This window comes from Staurois parvus, unplaced genomic scaffold (assembly GCF_062004578.1).
Source record: "Staurois parvus isolate SC_StPar_1 unplaced genomic scaffold, SC_StPar_1.0 ptg001719l, whole genome shotgun sequence".
NCBI classification, from domain to species: domain Eukaryota; kingdom Metazoa; phylum Chordata; class Amphibia; order Anura; family Ranidae; genus Staurois; species Staurois parvus.
The window spans coordinates 237338-252830 of NW_028319515.1; the positions used below are offsets into that span (position 1 = coordinate 237338).

At 45.6% G+C, this 15493-nt stretch overlaps 1 protein-coding gene across 4 annotated transcripts in view; it reads right to left on the reverse strand.

The window, feature by feature from the left end:
• LOC149434651 (protein mono-ADP-ribosyltransferase PARP14-like) overlaps positions 1–15493 on the reverse strand; it is a 196616-nt gene that overhangs the window by 23617 nt on the left and 157506 nt on the right. For all 4 annotated transcript variants that reach the window (XM_089663563.1, XM_089663562.1, XM_089663561.1 and 1 more), the window contains one exon: positions 14441–14580. In XM_089663563.1, coding sequence (XP_089519689.1) covers positions 14441–14580 — 140 coding nt within the window. The remainder of the gene's footprint in view (positions 1–14440; positions 14581–15493) is intronic.

The window sequence follows — 15493 nt, forward strand, 5'->3', positions numbered from 1 at the left end:
TCTGTGGCCCTCAGTAACAATTCTGTGTCCTTGAGTAACAATTCTGTGTCTGTCCCGGAGTAACAATTCTGTGTCCCTAAGTAACGGTTCTATGGCCCTCAGTAACAATTCTGTGACCCTCAGTAACAATTCTGTGTCTGTCCCTGAGTAACAATTCTGTGGCCCTAAGTAACGGTTCTGTGGCCCTCAGTAACAATTCTGTGTCCCTGAGTAACAATTCTGTGGCCCTAAGTAACAGTTCTGTGGCCCTCAGTAACAATTCTGTGTCTGTCCCTGAGTAACAATTCTGTGTCTGTCCCTGAGTAACAATTCTGTGGCCCTGAGTAACAATTCTGTGTCCCTCAGTAACAATTCTGTGTCCCTCAGTAACAATTTTGTGTCCCTCAGTAACAATTCTGTGTCTGTCCCTGAGTAACAATTCTGTGGCCCTAAGTAACGGTTCTGTGGCCCTCAGTAACAATTCTGTGTCCCTGAGTAACGTTTCTGTGGCCCTAAGTAACAGTTCTGTGGCCCTCAGTAACAATTCTGTGTCCCTGAGTAACAATTCTGTGTCTGTCCCTGAGTAACAATTCTGTGGCCCTAAGTAACGGTTCTGTGGCCCTCAGTAACAATTCTGTGTCCCTGAGTAACAATTCTGTGACCCTAAGTAACGGTTCTGTGGCCCTCAGTAACAATTCTGTGTCCCTGAGTAACGTTTCTGTGGCCCTAAGTAACGGTTCTGTGGCCCTCAGTAACAATTCTGTGTCCCTGAGTAACAATTCTGTGTCTGTCCCTGAGTAACAATTCTGTGGCCCTAAGTAACGGTTCTGTGGCCCTCAGTAACAATTCTGTGTCCCTGAGTAACAATTCTGTGGCCCTAAGTAACGGTTCTGTGGCCCTCTAGTAACAATTCTGTGACCCTCAGTAACAATTCTGTGTCTGTCCCTGAGTAACAATTCTGTGGCCCTAAATAACGGTTCAGTGGCCCTCAGTAACAATTCTGTGTCCCTGAGTAACAATTCTGTGGCCCTAAGTAACAATTCTGTGTCCCTGAGTAACGTTTCTGTGGCCCTAAGTAACGGTTCTGTGGCCCTCAGTAACAATTCTGTGTCCTTGAGTAACAATTCTGTGTCTGTCCCGGAGTAACAATTCTGTGTCCCTAAGTAACGGTTCTATGGCCCTCAGTAACAATTCTGTGACCCTCAGTAACAATTCTGTGTCTGTCCCTGAGTAACAATTCTGTGGCCCTAAGTAACGGTTCTGTGGCCCTCAGTAACAATTCTGTGTCCCTGAGTAACAATTCTGTGGCCCTAAGTAACAGTTCTGTGGCCCTCAGTAACAATTCTGTGTCCCTGAGTAACAATTCTGTGTCTGTCCCTGAGTAACAATTCTGTGGCCCTAAGTAACGGTTCTGTGGCCCTCAGTAACAATTCTGTGTCCCTGAGTAACAATTCTGTGGCCCTAAGTAACAATTCTGTGTCCCTGAGTAACGTTTCTGTGGCCCTAAGTAACGGTTCTGTGGCCCTCAGTAACAATTCTGTGTCCCTGAGTAACAATTCTGTGTCTGTCCCTGAGTAACAATTCTGTGGCCCTAAGTAACGGTTCTGTGGCCCTCAGTAACAATTCTGTGTCCCTGAGTAACAATTCTGTGGCCCTAAGTAACGGTTCTGTGGCCCTCAGTAACAATTTTGTGTCCCTCAGTAACAATTCTGTGTCTGTCCCTGAGTAACAATTCTGTGGCCCTAAGTAACGGTTCTGTGGCCCTCAGTAACAATTCTGTGGCCCTGAGTAACAATTCTGTGGCCCTAAGTAACGGTTCTGTGGCCCTCAGTAACAATTCTGTGTCCCTGAGTAACGTTTCTGTGGCCCTAAGTAACGGTTCTGTGGCCCTCAGTAACAATTCTGTGTCCCTGAGTAACAATTCTGTGTCTGTCCCTGAGTAACAATTCTGTGGCCCTAAGTAACGGTTCTGTGGCCCTCAGTAACAATTCTGTGTCCCTGAGTAACGTTTCTGTGGCCCTAAGTAACGGTTCTGTGGCCCTCAGTAACAATTCTGTGTCCCTCAGTAACAATTCTGTGTCTGTCCCTGAGTAACAATTCTGTGGCCCTAAGTAACGGTTCTGTGGCCCTCAGTAACAATTCTGTGTCCCTGAGTAACGTTTCTGTGGCCCTAAGTAACGGTTCTGTGGCCCTCAGTAACAATTCTGTGTCCCTGAGTAACAATTCTGTGTCTGTCCCTGAGTAACAATTCTGTGGCCCTAAGTAACGGTTCTGTGGCCCTCAGTAACAATTCTGTGTCCCTGAGTAACAATTCTGTGGCCCTAAGTAACGGTTCTGTGGCCCTCAGTAACAATTCTGTGTCCCTGAGTAACGTTTCTGTGGCCTTAAGTAACGGTTCTGTGGCCCTCAGTAACAATTCTGTGTCCCTCAGTAACAATTCTGTGTCTGTCCCTGAGTAACAATTCTGTGGCCCTAAGTAACGGTTCTGTGGCCCTCAGTAACAATTCTGTGTCCCTGAGTAACAATTCTGTGGCCCTAAGTAACGGTTCTGTGGCCCTCAGTAACAATTCTGTGTCCCTGAGTAACGTTTCTGTGGCCCTAAGTAACGGTTCTGTGGCCCTCAGTAACAATTCTGTGTCCCTGAGTAACAATTCTGTGTCTGTCCCTGAGTAACAATTCTGTGGCCCTAAGTAACGGTTCTGTGGCCCTCAGTAACAATTCTGTGTCCCTGAGTAACAATTCTGTGGCCCTAAGTAACGGTTCTGTGGCCCTCAGTAACAATTCTGTGTCCCTCAGTAACAATTCTGTGTCTGTCCCTGAGTAACAATTCTGTGGCCCTAAGTAACGGTTCTGTGGCCCTCAGTAACAATTCTGTGTCTGTCCCTGAGTAACAATTCTGTGGCCCTAAGTAACGGTTCTGTGGCCCTCAGTAACAATTCTGTGTCCCTGAGTAACGTTTCTGTGGCCCTAAGTAACGGTTCTGTGGCCCTCAGTAACAATTCTGTGTCCCTGAGTAACAATTCTGTGTCTGTCCCTGAGTAACAATTCTGTGGCCCTAAGTAACGGTTCTGTGGCCCTCAGTAACAATTCTGTGTCCCTCAGTAACAATTCTGTGTCTGTCCCTGAGTAACAATTCTGTGGCCCTAAGTAACGGTTCTGTGGCCCTCAGTAACAATTCTGTGTCCCTGAGTAACAATTCTGTGGCCCTAAGTAACGGTTCTGTGGCCCTCAGTAACAATTCTGTGTCCCTGAGTAACGTTTCTGTGGCCCTAAGTAACGGTTCTGTGGCCCTCAGTAACAATTCTGTGTCCCTGAGTAACAATTCTGTGTCTGTCCCTGAGTAACAATTCTGTGGCCCTAAGTAACGGTTCTGTGGCCCTCAGTAACAATTCTGTGTCCCTGAGTAACAATTCTGTGGCCCTAAGTAACGGTTCTGTGGCCCTCAGTAACAATTCTGTGTCCCTGAGTAACGTTTCTGTGGCCTTAAGTAACGGTTCTGTGGCCCTCAGTAACAATTCTGTGTCCCTCAGTAACAATTCTGTGTCTGTCCCTGAGTAACAATTCTGTGGCCCTAAGTAACGGTTCTGTGGCCCTCAGTAACAATTCTGTGTCCCTGAGTAACAATTCTGTGGCCCTAAGTAACGGTTCTGTGGCCCTCAGTAACAATTCTGTGTCCCTGAGTAACGTTTCTGTGGCCCTAAGTAACGGTTCTGTGGCCCTCAGTAACAATTCTGTGTCCCTGAGTAACAATTCTGTGTCTGTCCCTGAGTAACAATTCTGTGGCCCTAAGTAACGGTTCTGTGGCCCTCAGTAACAATTCTGTGTCCCTGAGTAACAATTCTGTGGCCCTAAGTAACGGTTCTGTGGCCCTCAGTAACAATTCTGTGTCCCTCAGTAACAATTCTGTGTCTGTCCCTGAGTAACAATTCTGTGGCCCTAAGTAACGGTTCTGTGGCCCTCAGTAACAATTCTGTGTCTGTCCCTGAGTAACAATTCTGTGGCCCTAAGTAACGGTTCTGTGGCCCTCAGTAACAATTCTGTGTCCCTGAGTAACGTTTCTGTGGCCCTAAGTAACGGTTCTGTGGCCCTCAGTAACAATTCTGTGTCCCTGAGTAACAATTCTGTGTCTGTCCCTGAGTAACAATTCTGTGGCCCTAAGTAACGGTTCTGTGGCCCTCAGTAACAATTCTGTGTCCCTGAGTAACAATTCTGTGGCCCTAAGTAACGGTTCTGTGGCCCTCAGTAACAATTCTGTGTCCCTGAGTAACAATTCTGTGGCCCTAAGTAACGGTTCTGTGGCCCTCAGTAACAATTCTGTGTCCCTGAGTAACGTTTCTGTGGCCCTAAGTAACAGTTCTGTGGCCCTCAGTAACAATTCTGTGTCCCTGAGTAACAATTCTGTGTCTGTCCCTGAGTAACAATTCTGTGGCCCTAAGTAACGGTTCTGTGGCCCTCAGTAACAATTCTGTGTCCCTGAGTAACAATTCTGTGACCCTAAGTAACGGTTCTGTGGCCCTCAGTAACAATTCTGTGTCCCTGAGTAACGTTTCTGTGGCCCTAAGTAACGGTTCTGTGGCCCTCAGTAACAATTCTGTGTCCCTGAGTAACAATTCTGTGTCTGTCCCTGAGTAACAATTCTGTGGCCCTAAGTAACGGTTCTGTGGCCCTCAGTAACAATTCTGTGTCCCTGAGTAACAATTCTGTGGCCCTAAGTAACGGTTCTGTGGCCCTCTAGTAACAATTCTGTGACCCTCAGTAACAATTCTGTGTCTGTCCCTGAGTAACAATTCTGTGGCCCTAAATAACGGTTCAGTGGCCCTCAGTAACAATTCTGTGTCCCTGAGTAACAATTCTGTGGCCCTAAGTAACAATTCTGTGTCCCTGAGTAACGTTTCTGTGGCCCTAAGTAACGGTTCTGTGGCCCTCAGTAACAATTCTGTGTCCTTGAGTAACAATTCTGTGTCTGTCCCGGAGTAACAATTCTGTGTCCCTAAGTAACGGTTCTATGGCCCTCAGTAACAATTCTGTGACCCTGAGTAACAATTCTGTGGCCCTAAGTAACAATTCTGTGTCCCTGAGTAACGTTTCTGTGGCCCTAAGTAACGGTTCTGTGGCCCTCAGTAACAATTCTGTGTCCCTGAGTAACAATTCTGTGTCTGTCCCTGAGTAACAATTCTGTGGCCCTAAGTAACGGTTCTGTGGCCCTCAGTAACAATTCTGTGTCCCTGAGTAACAATTCTGTGGCCCTAAGTAACGGTTCTGTGGCCCTCAGTAACAATTCTGTGTCCCTGAGTAACAATTCTGTGGCCCTAAGTAACGGTTCTGTGGCCCTCAGTAACAATTCTGTGTCCCTCAGTAACAATTCTGTGTCTGTCCCTGAGTAACAATTCTGTGGCCCTAAGTAACGGTTCTGTGGCCCTCAGTAACAATTCTGTGTCTGTCCCTGAGTAACAATTCTGTGGCCCTAAGTAACGGTTCTGTGGCCCTCAGTAACAATTCTGTGTCCCTGAGTAACGTTTCTGTGGCCCTAAGTAACGGTTCTGTGGCCCTCAGTAACAATTCTGTGTCCCTGAGTAACAATTCTGTGTCTGTCCCTGAGTAACAATTCTGTGGCCCTAAGTAACGGTTCTGTGGCCCTCAGTAACAATTCTGTGTCCCTGAGTAACAATTCTGTGGCCCTAAGTAACGGTTCTGTGGCCCTCAGTAACAATTCTGTGTCCCTGAGTAACAATTCTGTGGCCCTAAGTAACGGTTCTGTGTCCCTGAGTAACGTTTCTGTGGCCCTGAGTAACGTTTCTGTGGCCCTAAGTAACAGTTCTGTGGCCCTCAGTAACAATTCTGTGTCCCTGAGTAACAATTCTGTGTCTGTCCCTGAGTAACAATTCTGTGGCCCTAAGTAACGGTTCTGTGGCCCTCAGTAACAATTCTGTGTCCCTGAGTAACAATTCTGTGACCCTAAGTAACGGTTCTGTGGCCCTCAGTAACAATTCTGTGTCCCTGAGTAACGTTTCTGTGGCCCTAAGTAACGGTTCTGTGGCCCTCAGTAACAATTCTGTGTCCCTGAGTAACAATTCTGTGTCTGTCCCTGAGTAACAATTCTGTGGCCCTAAGTAACGGTTCTGTGGCCCTCAGTAACAATTCTGTGTCCCTGAGTAACAATTCTGTGGCCCTAAGTAACGGTTCTGTGGCGCTCTAGTAACAATTCTGTGACCCTCAGTAACAATTCTGTGTCTGTCCCTGAGTAACAATTCTGTGGCCCTAAATAACGGTTCAGTGGCCCTCAGTAACAATTCTGTGTCCCTGAGTAACAATTCTGTGGCCCTAAGTAACAATTCTGTGTCCCTGAGTAACGTTTCTGTGGCCCTAAGTAACGGTTCTGTGGCCCTCAGTAACAATTCTGTGTCCTTGAGTAACAATTCTGTGTCTGTCCCGGAGTAACAATTCTGTGTCCCTAAGTAACGGTTCTATGGCCCTCAGTAACAATTCTGTGACCCTGAGTAACAATTCTGTGGCCCTAAGTAACAATTCTGTGTCCCTGAGTAACGTTTCTGTGGCCCTAAGTAACGGTTCTGTGGCCCTCAGTAACAATTCTGTGTCCCTGAGTAACAATTCTGTGTCTGTCCCTGAGTAACAATTCTGTGGCCCTAAGTAACGGTTCTGTGGCCCTCAGTAACAATTCTGTGTCCCTGAGTAACAATTCTGTGGCCCTAAGTAACGGTTCTGTGGCCCTCAGTAACAATTCTGTGTCCCTGAGTAACAATTCTGTGGCCCTAAGTAACGGTTCTGTGGCCCTCAGTAACAATTCTGTGTCCCTGAGTAACGTTTCTGTGGCCCTAAGTAACAGTTCTGTGGCCCTCAGTAACAATTCTGTGTCCCTGAGTAACAATTCTGTGTCTGTCCCTGAGTAACAATTCTGTGGCCCTAAGTAACGGTTCTGTGGCCCTCAGTAACAATTCTGTGTCCCTGAGTAACAATTCTGTGGCCCTAAGTAACGGTTCTGTGGCCCTCAGTAACAATTCTGTGTCCCTGAGTAACGTTTCTGTGGCCCTAAGTAACGGTTCTGTGGCCCTCAGTAACAATTCTGTGTCCCTGAGTAACGTTTCTGTGGCCCTAAGTAACGGTTCTGTGGCCCTCAGTAACAATTCTGTGTCCCTGAGTAACAATTCTGTGTCTGTCCCTGAGTAACAATTCTGTGGCCCTAAGTAACGGTTCTGTGGCCCTCAGTAACAATTCTGTGTCCCTGAGTAACAATTCTGTGGCCCTAAGTAACGGTTCTGTGGCCCTCTAGTAACAATTCTGTGACCCTCAGTAACAATTCTGTGTCTGTCCCTGAGTAACAATTCTGTGGCCCTAAATAACGGTTCAGTGGCCCTCAGTAACAATTCTGTGTCCCTGAGTAACAATTCTGTGGCCCTAAGTAACAATTCTGTGTCCCTGAGTAACGTTTCTGTGGCCCTAAGTAACGGTTCTGTGGCCCTCAGTAACAATTCTGTGTCCTTGAGTAACAATTCTGTGTCTGTCCCGGAGTAACAATTCTGTGTCCCTAAGTAACGGTTCTATGGCCCTCAGTAACAATTCTGTGACCCTCAGTAACAATTCTGTGTCTGTCCCTGAGTAACAATTCTGTGGCCCTAAGTAACGGTTCTGTGGCCCTCAGTAACAATTCTGTGTCCCTGAGTAACAATTCTGTGGCCCTAAGTAACAGTTCTGTGGCCCTCAGTAACAATTCTGTGTCCCTGAGTAACAATTCTGTGTCTGTCCCTGAGTAACAATTCTGTGGCCCTAAGTAACGGTTCTGTGGCCCTCAGTAACAATTCTGTGTCCCTGAGTAACAATTCTGTGGCCCTAAGTAACAATTCTGTGTCCCTGAGTAACGTTTCTGTGGCCCTAAGTAACGGTTCTGTGGCCCTCAGTAACAATTCTGTGTCCCTGAGTAACAATTCTGTGTCTGTCCCTGAGTAACAATTCTGTGGCCCTAAGTAACGGTTCTGTGGCCCTCAGTAACAATTCTGTGTCCCTGAGTAACAATTCTGTGGCCCTAAGTAACGGTTCTGTGGCCCTCAGTAACAATTTTGTGTCCCTCAGTAACAATTCTGTGTCTGTCCCTGAGTAACAATTCTGTGGCCCTAAGTAACGGTTCTGTGGCCCTCAGTAACAATTCTGTGTCCCTGAGTAACAATTCTGTGGCCCTAAGTAACGGTTCTGTGGCCCTCAGTAACAATTCTGTGTCCCTGAGTAACGTTTCTGTGGCCCTAAGTAACGGTTCTGTGGCCCTCAGTAACAATTCTGTGTCCCTGAGTAACAATTCTGTGTCTGTCCCTGAGTAACAATTCTGTGGCCCTAAGTAACGGTTCTGTGGCCCTCAGTAACAATTCTGTGTCCCTGAGTAACGTTTCTGTGGCCCTAAGTAACGGTTCTGTGGCCCTCAGTAACAATTCTGTGTCCCTCAGTAACAATTCTGTGTCTGTCCCTGAGTAACAATTCTGTGGCCCTAAGTAACGGTTCTGTGGCCCTCAGTAACAATTCTGTGTCCCTGAGTAACAATTCTGTGGCCCTAAGTAACGGTTCTGTGGCCCTCAGTAACAATTCTGTGTCCCTGAGTAACGTTTCTGTGGCCCTAAGTAACGGTTCTGTGGCCCTCAGTAACAATTCTGTGTCCCTGAGTAACAATTCTGTGTCTGTCCCTGAGTAACAATTCTGTGGCCCTAAGTAACGGTTCTGTGGCCCTCAGTAACAATTCTGTGTCCCTGAGTAACAATTCTGTGGCCCTAAGTAACGGTTCTGTGGCCCTCAGTAACAATTCTGTGTCCCTGAGTAACGTTTCTGTGGCCTTAAGTAACGGTTCTGTGGCCCTCAGTAACAATTCTGTGTCCCTCAGTAACAATTCTGTGTCTGTCCCTGAGTAACAATTCTGTGGCCCTAAGTAACGGTTCTGTGGCCCTCAGTAACAATTCTGTGTCCCTGAGTAACAATTCTGTGGCCCTAAGTAACGGTTCTGTGGCCCTCAGTAACAATTCTGTGTCCCTGAGTAACGTTTCTGTGGCCCTAAGTAACGGTTCTGTGGCCCTCAGTAACAATTCTGTGTCCCTGAGTAACAATTCTGTGTCTGTCCCTGAGTAACAATTCTGTGGCCCTAAGTAACGGTTCTGTGGCCCTCAGTAACAATTCTGTGTCCCTGAGTAACAATTCTGTGGCCCTAAGTAACGGTTCTGTGGCCCTCAGTAACAATTCTGTGTCCCTCAGTAACAATTCTGTGTCTGTCCCTGAGTAACAATTCTGTGGCCCTAAGTAACGGTTCTGTGGCCCTCAGTAACAATTCTGTGTCTGTCCCTGAGTAACAATTCTGTGGCCCTAAGTAACGGTTCTGTGGCCCTCAGTAACAATTCTGTGTCCCTGAGTAACGTTTCTGTGGCCCTAAGTAACGGTTCTGTGGCCCTCAGTAACAATTCTGTGTCCCTGAGTAACAATTCTGTGTCTGTCCCTGAGTAACAATTCTGTGGCCCTAAGTAACGGTTCTGTGGCCCTCAGTAACAATTCTGTGTCCCTCAGTAACAATTCTGTGTCTGTCCCTGAGTAACAATTCTGTGGCCCTAAGTAACGGTTCTGTGGCCCTCAGTAACAATTCTGTGTCCCTGAGTAACAATTCTGTGGCCCTAAGTAACGGTTCTGTGGCCCTCAGTAACAATTCTGTGTCCCTGAGTAACGTTTCTGTGGCCCTAAGTAACGGTTCTGTGGCCCTCAGTAACAATTCTGTGTCCCTGAGTAACAATTCTGTGTCTGTCCCTGAGTAACAATTCTGTGGCCCTAAGTAACGGTTCTGTGGCCCTCAGTAACAATTCTGTGTCCCTGAGTAACAATTCTGTGGCCCTAAGTAACGGTTCTGTGGCCCTCAGTAACAATTCTGTGTCCCTGAGTAACGTTTCTGTGGCCTTAAGTAACGGTTCTGTGGCCCTCAGTAACAATTCTGTGTCCCTCAGTAACAATTCTGTGTCTGTCCCTGAGTAACAATTCTGTGGCCCTAAGTAACGGTTCTGTGGCCCTCAGTAACAATTCTGTGTCCCTGAGTAACAATTCTGTGGCCCTAAGTAACGGTTCTGTGGCCCTCAGTAACAATTCTGTGTCCCTGAGTAACGTTTCTGTGGCCCTAAGTAACGGTTCTGTGGCCCTCAGTAACAATTCTGTGTCCCTGAGTAACAATTCTGTGTCTGTCCCTGAGTAACAATTCTGTGGCCCTAAGTAACGGTTCTGTGGCCCTCAGTAACAATTCTGTGTCCCTGAGTAACAATTCTGTGGCCCTAAGTAACGGTTCTGTGGCCCTCAGTAACAATTCTGTGTCCCTCAGTAACAATTCTGTGTCTGTCCCTGAGTAACAATTCTGTGGCCCTAAGTAACGGTTCTGTGGCCCTCAGTAACAATTCTGTGTCTGTCCCTGAGTAACAATTCTGTGGCCCTAAGTAACGGTTCTGTGGCCCTCAGTAACAATTCTGTGTCCCTGAGTAACGTTTCTGTGGCCCTAAGTAACGGTTCTGTGGCCCTCAGTAACAATTCTGTGTCCCTGAGTAACAATTCTGTGTCTGTCCCTGAGTAACAATTCTGTGGCCCTAAGTAACGGTTCTGTGGCCCTCAGTAACAATTCTGTGTCCCTGAGTAACAATTCTGTGGCCCTAAGTAACGGTTCTGTGGCCCTCAGTAACAATTCTGTGTCCCTGAGTAACAATTCTGTGGCCCTAAGTAACGGTTCTGTGGCCCTCCGTAACAATTCTGTGTCCCTCAGTAACAATTCTGTGTCTGTCCCTGAGTAACAATTCTGTGGCCCTAAGTAATGGTTCTGAGGCCCTCAGTAACAATTCTGTGTCCCTGAGTAACAATTCTGTGGCCCTAAGTAACGGTTCTGTGGCCCTCATTAACAATTCTGTGTCCCTGAGTAACGTTTCTGTGGCCCTAAGTAACGGTTCTGTGGCCCTCAGTAACAATTCTGTGTCCCTCAGTAACAATTCTGTGTCTGTCCCTGAGTAACAATTCTGTGGCCCTAAGTAACGGTTCTGTGGCCCTCAGTAACAATTCTGTGTCCCTGAGTAACAATTCTGTGGCCCTAAGTAACGGTTCTGTGGCCCTCAGTAACAATTCTGTGTCCCTGAGTAACAATTCTGTGTCTGTCCCTGAGTAACAATTCTGGGGCCCTAAGTAACGGTTCTGTGACCCTCAGTAACAATTCTGTGTCCCTGAGTAACGTTTCTGTGGCCCTAAGTAACGGTTCTGTGGCCCTCAGTAACAATTCTGTGACCCTCAGTAACAATTCTGTGTCTGTCCCTGAGTAACAATTCTGTGGCCCTAAGTAACGGTTCTGTGGCCCTCAGTAACAATTCTGTGTCCCTGAGTAACAATTCTGTGGCCCTAAGTAACAGTTCTGTGGCCCTCAGTAACAATTCTGTGTCCCTGAGTAACAATTCTGTGTCTGTCCCTGAGTAACAATTCTGTGGCCCTAAGTAACGGTTCTGTGGCCCTCAGTAACAATTCTGTGTCCCTGAGTAACAATTCTGTGGCCCTAAGTAACGGTTCTGTGGCCCTCTAGTAACAATTCTGTGACCCTCAGTAACAATTCTGTGTCTGTCCCTGAGTAACAATTCTGTGGCCCTAAGTAACGGTTCTGTGGCCCTCAGTAACAATTCTGTGTCCCTGAGTAACGTTTCTGTGGCCCTAAGTAACGGTTCTGTGGCCCTCAGTAACAATTCTGTGTCCTTGAGTAACAATTCTGTGTCTGGCCCTCAGTAACAATTCTGTGCCCGAGTAACGTTTCTGTGGCCCTAACTCTGTCCCTAATACAGAGCGGTCTGCCTCTCTTGAATGACTGGAGGCAAATGGAGAATTCTAAAATGGCCGCCATTTATAGCTCGACCATTACACAGTGCTGGCTGGCTGGCTGCTGATTGGCTAATGCGATCACATGTCATGAATGAATGCATTGTGGGTCAGCGCGCCTTGTCTGCGCGCCTTCCCAGACATCCCCGCTCCGTCGCCGCACATGTCGCCGCCATTTTATGAAAAATTTCGATTCGCGCACCCGAAGTATGCTATTTTTCGGATTCGGCGCGAATCAAAATTTTTCCAATATTCGAAACGAATTCCACTTCGCTTACTTCGATTCGCTCATCTCTAATTATAATAATAATGATACATTTGTTCATCAAAGTGTCATGTAAAGCGGTTGGGATCCTATAATACGACGACATTCTAGTAACATTCACTGTTTATGTACACGGGCTAAACCAACAACAACAAACGATGGAAGCCATTTACAGGAGCAGGGGGACGAGGATTTACAGGAGCAGGGGGACGAGGATGTGTACATTTGCTGTGGCTGCAAAGAAGGAACATTTCCACGGCAGTCATACAAAGTCATAGCTGCTGCAAATTAAAGTGTTGAGGTTACTTCTGATAACTGTTAAGGGCTTCAGTAATAATAACTTCAAATTTCAAAGGAAAGAGAGAGCGGCTTAAATAGAGTTAGTTGGAGGCGGGCTTTAATTCATTGTTCAGTGCATGTGCTGACAAGAAGCATGCTGATAGAAGGAGAGAGCAGAGTGGCAAAGAGATGAGCCTCGTCATTGTGCTGCTTCCACAGTCACAGGCTGGGGAACAGGGTGATCTGGGCTCAGAGGAAGTGGGTAGAATGATGCTAGCCATCAGTCTGTGGACATCTAGTGGCAGAGGAAAGTACTGCAGGGGAAATCTCTGGATTGAAGGTGAACGTTGGGGCAAAAGCTGGTTTTGCTACTTTTTATTTTTTATTTTTATCTTGTTATTTTTGGCTGCGTAAGTAAAACATTACTGCCATTACAAATACAGGCGTACCTCGGTTTACATATTGAATGCATTCTCCGGAACGATTCATATTGTGAAAAATTTGTAAACCGTAAAGCGGTTTCCCATAAGAATGCATTGAAAACCAATGAATCCATTTTGGAGGTCAGAGAAAGTAAAAAAAAAGTCGCTGTCACTATAGGTCAGTGCCGGTAATTACCGGATTTTTTGTTTCTTCACTGTAGCTCAGAGAATCAGCTGTCACTTTCCCCCCACCTAAAAGAAATAGTTTCCTTTTAGTTTGTTTCCCAAGTTAAGAAACAATGTTTCCTTTTAGTTTGTTTCCCGAAATAAAAGAAACAATGTTTCCTTTTAGTTTGTTTCCCGAGATAAAAGAAACAATGTTTCCTTTTAGTTTGTTTCCCGAGATAAAAGAAACAATGTTTCCTTTTAGTTTGTTTCCCCGAGTTAAAAGAAACAATGTTTCCTTTTAGTTTGTTTCCCCGAGTTAAAAGAAACAATGTTTCCTTTTAGTTTGTTTCCCCGAGTTAAAAGAAACAATGATTCCTTTTAGTTTAGAGGGGAAATCTCTGGATTGAAGGTGAACGTTGGGGCAAAAGCTGGTTTTGCTATTTTTTTTATTTTTATCTTGTTATTTTTGGCTGAATAAGTAAAACATTACTGCCATTACAAATACAGGCTTACCTCGGTTTACAAATTGAATGCGTTGTCCGGAACGATTCATTTTGTGAAAAATTCATAAACCGAAACGCGGTTTCCCATAGGCATGCATTGAAAACCAATTAATCCGTTCTGGAGATCGGAGAAAAGTAAAAAAAAGTTGCTGTCACTATAGTTCAGTGCCGGTAATTACCGGATTTTTTTTTCTTCACTATAGCTCAGAGAATCAGCTGTCACTTTCCCCCCAGCTAAAAGAAAGACAGTTTCCTTTTAGTTTTTTTTCCGAGTTAAAAGAAACAATGTTTCCTTTTAGTTTGTTTCCTGAGTTAAAAGAAACAATGTTTCCGTTTAGTTTGTTTTCCGAGTTAAAAGAAATAAAGTTTCCGTTTAGTTTGTTTTCCGAGTTAAAAGAAATAAAGTTTCCATTTAGTTTTTTTCCCGAGATAAAAGAAACAAAGTATCCTTTAGCTCCGGGGAAAGTGACAGCTAATTCTGTGATCTATAGTGAAGAAGAAAAAATCCGGCAATTGCATTTAAAAATCGGAGAAAAAAATTTGTAAAAGATTTGTAAACCGAGGAATTACTTTCAATGGATTTTCATTTGTAAACCGAAAATTCCGAGAACCGAGGCGTTCGTACCCCGAGGTACTCCTGTAATATATAATCGTTACACAAGCCCATTATCTTTCAGAAGTAACCTTTCCATTTTTTTTTATTTGCAGCAGCAGCAGCTATGACTTTATATGACTGCCATGAAAATGCTCCTTTTGCAACCATAGCAAATGTACACTGTCCTCATCCCCCTGCTCATGTGATTGGCTTACATCTTTTTTTTTCTACTTAGTCATCATGTCTCGTTATTTCCATTACAGAAGCGGGAGGGAATGCGTATTCCATTTTGCTATGATCCTTGTAATCTGCATATGTGACGTGGAGGGGATTGTGTCTCAAAAGAATGGAGTTCCACCTTCAGCATTACCTTCATGATTCTCATTTGACACGTCTGTGTAAAGAGTCCCTCCACCTCTGAGTACTCCGGGCTGCTGCTGTTCAGAGGTACCACCTTCAGCTGGATGTTGTCCATGGCATCCCAATATGGAGGGATTACGACGGACTCGGCTGTAATATGAAGAGTTACATTTTGGTTTCCTTGTAGAACATAATTATCACCCATCAGTGTACATTGATAGGAATCTCAGAGACCAAGAGGCCACCATGATTGTCACACCCTGCAGACCTCATTGCACACCTCCCTCAGTCATCCTACTGACCTAGACCTCCACCATGGATGAACTAGTATCGGAAGTACAGGAAGGAGAGTATTGATGTCCAGAAGTCATTTTATCAGGCAAAGTAACAACATCCAATGTGTTCCAGGGATCTAACTTTCATCAGGGCCGGATATTGTTGGACAAGAGAAAATCCTTGGTTTAGCAGGGGGCTGTACCAGAGACAGGATCGGCCCCTTCAGAGGCCAAGAGGGCGCTCTTTACGTCTGGAGGAAAAGAGATTTAATCTCCAAACACGGAAAGGTTTCTTTGGAATAGACTCCCTCCAGAGTTGGGTGTGGTCAACTCAGTGGATTGCTGTAGGAAAGTCCTGGATTCTTTCTTGGATACACAGAATATAACTGGATATACCATTTATAGGGAAAGTTGATCCAGGGAATATCCGATTGCCTCTCGGGGGATCAGGAAGAATTTTTTTCCCCTGCAGGAGCAGATTGGATCGTGCTTTGCTGGATTTTTTTTGCCTCTGGATCTACTGTGGGTGTCGGATTATAACTTTTTTTTTGTAATGGTTGAACTGGATGGAATTTTGTCTTTTTTTTCAGCCAGACTAACTATGTAACAACATCCAATGTGTTCCAGGGTTCTAACTTTCGTCAGGACCGGATACTGTTGGACAAGAGAAAAGCCTTTGGTTTAGCAGGGGGCTGTACCGGAGATGGGACCGGCTTCTTCTTTTCTCCTGCAGTAAATAGATTGCGTCCTCCATTTCCGATGATCTGGATTCTCTCTTGTTCAACAGC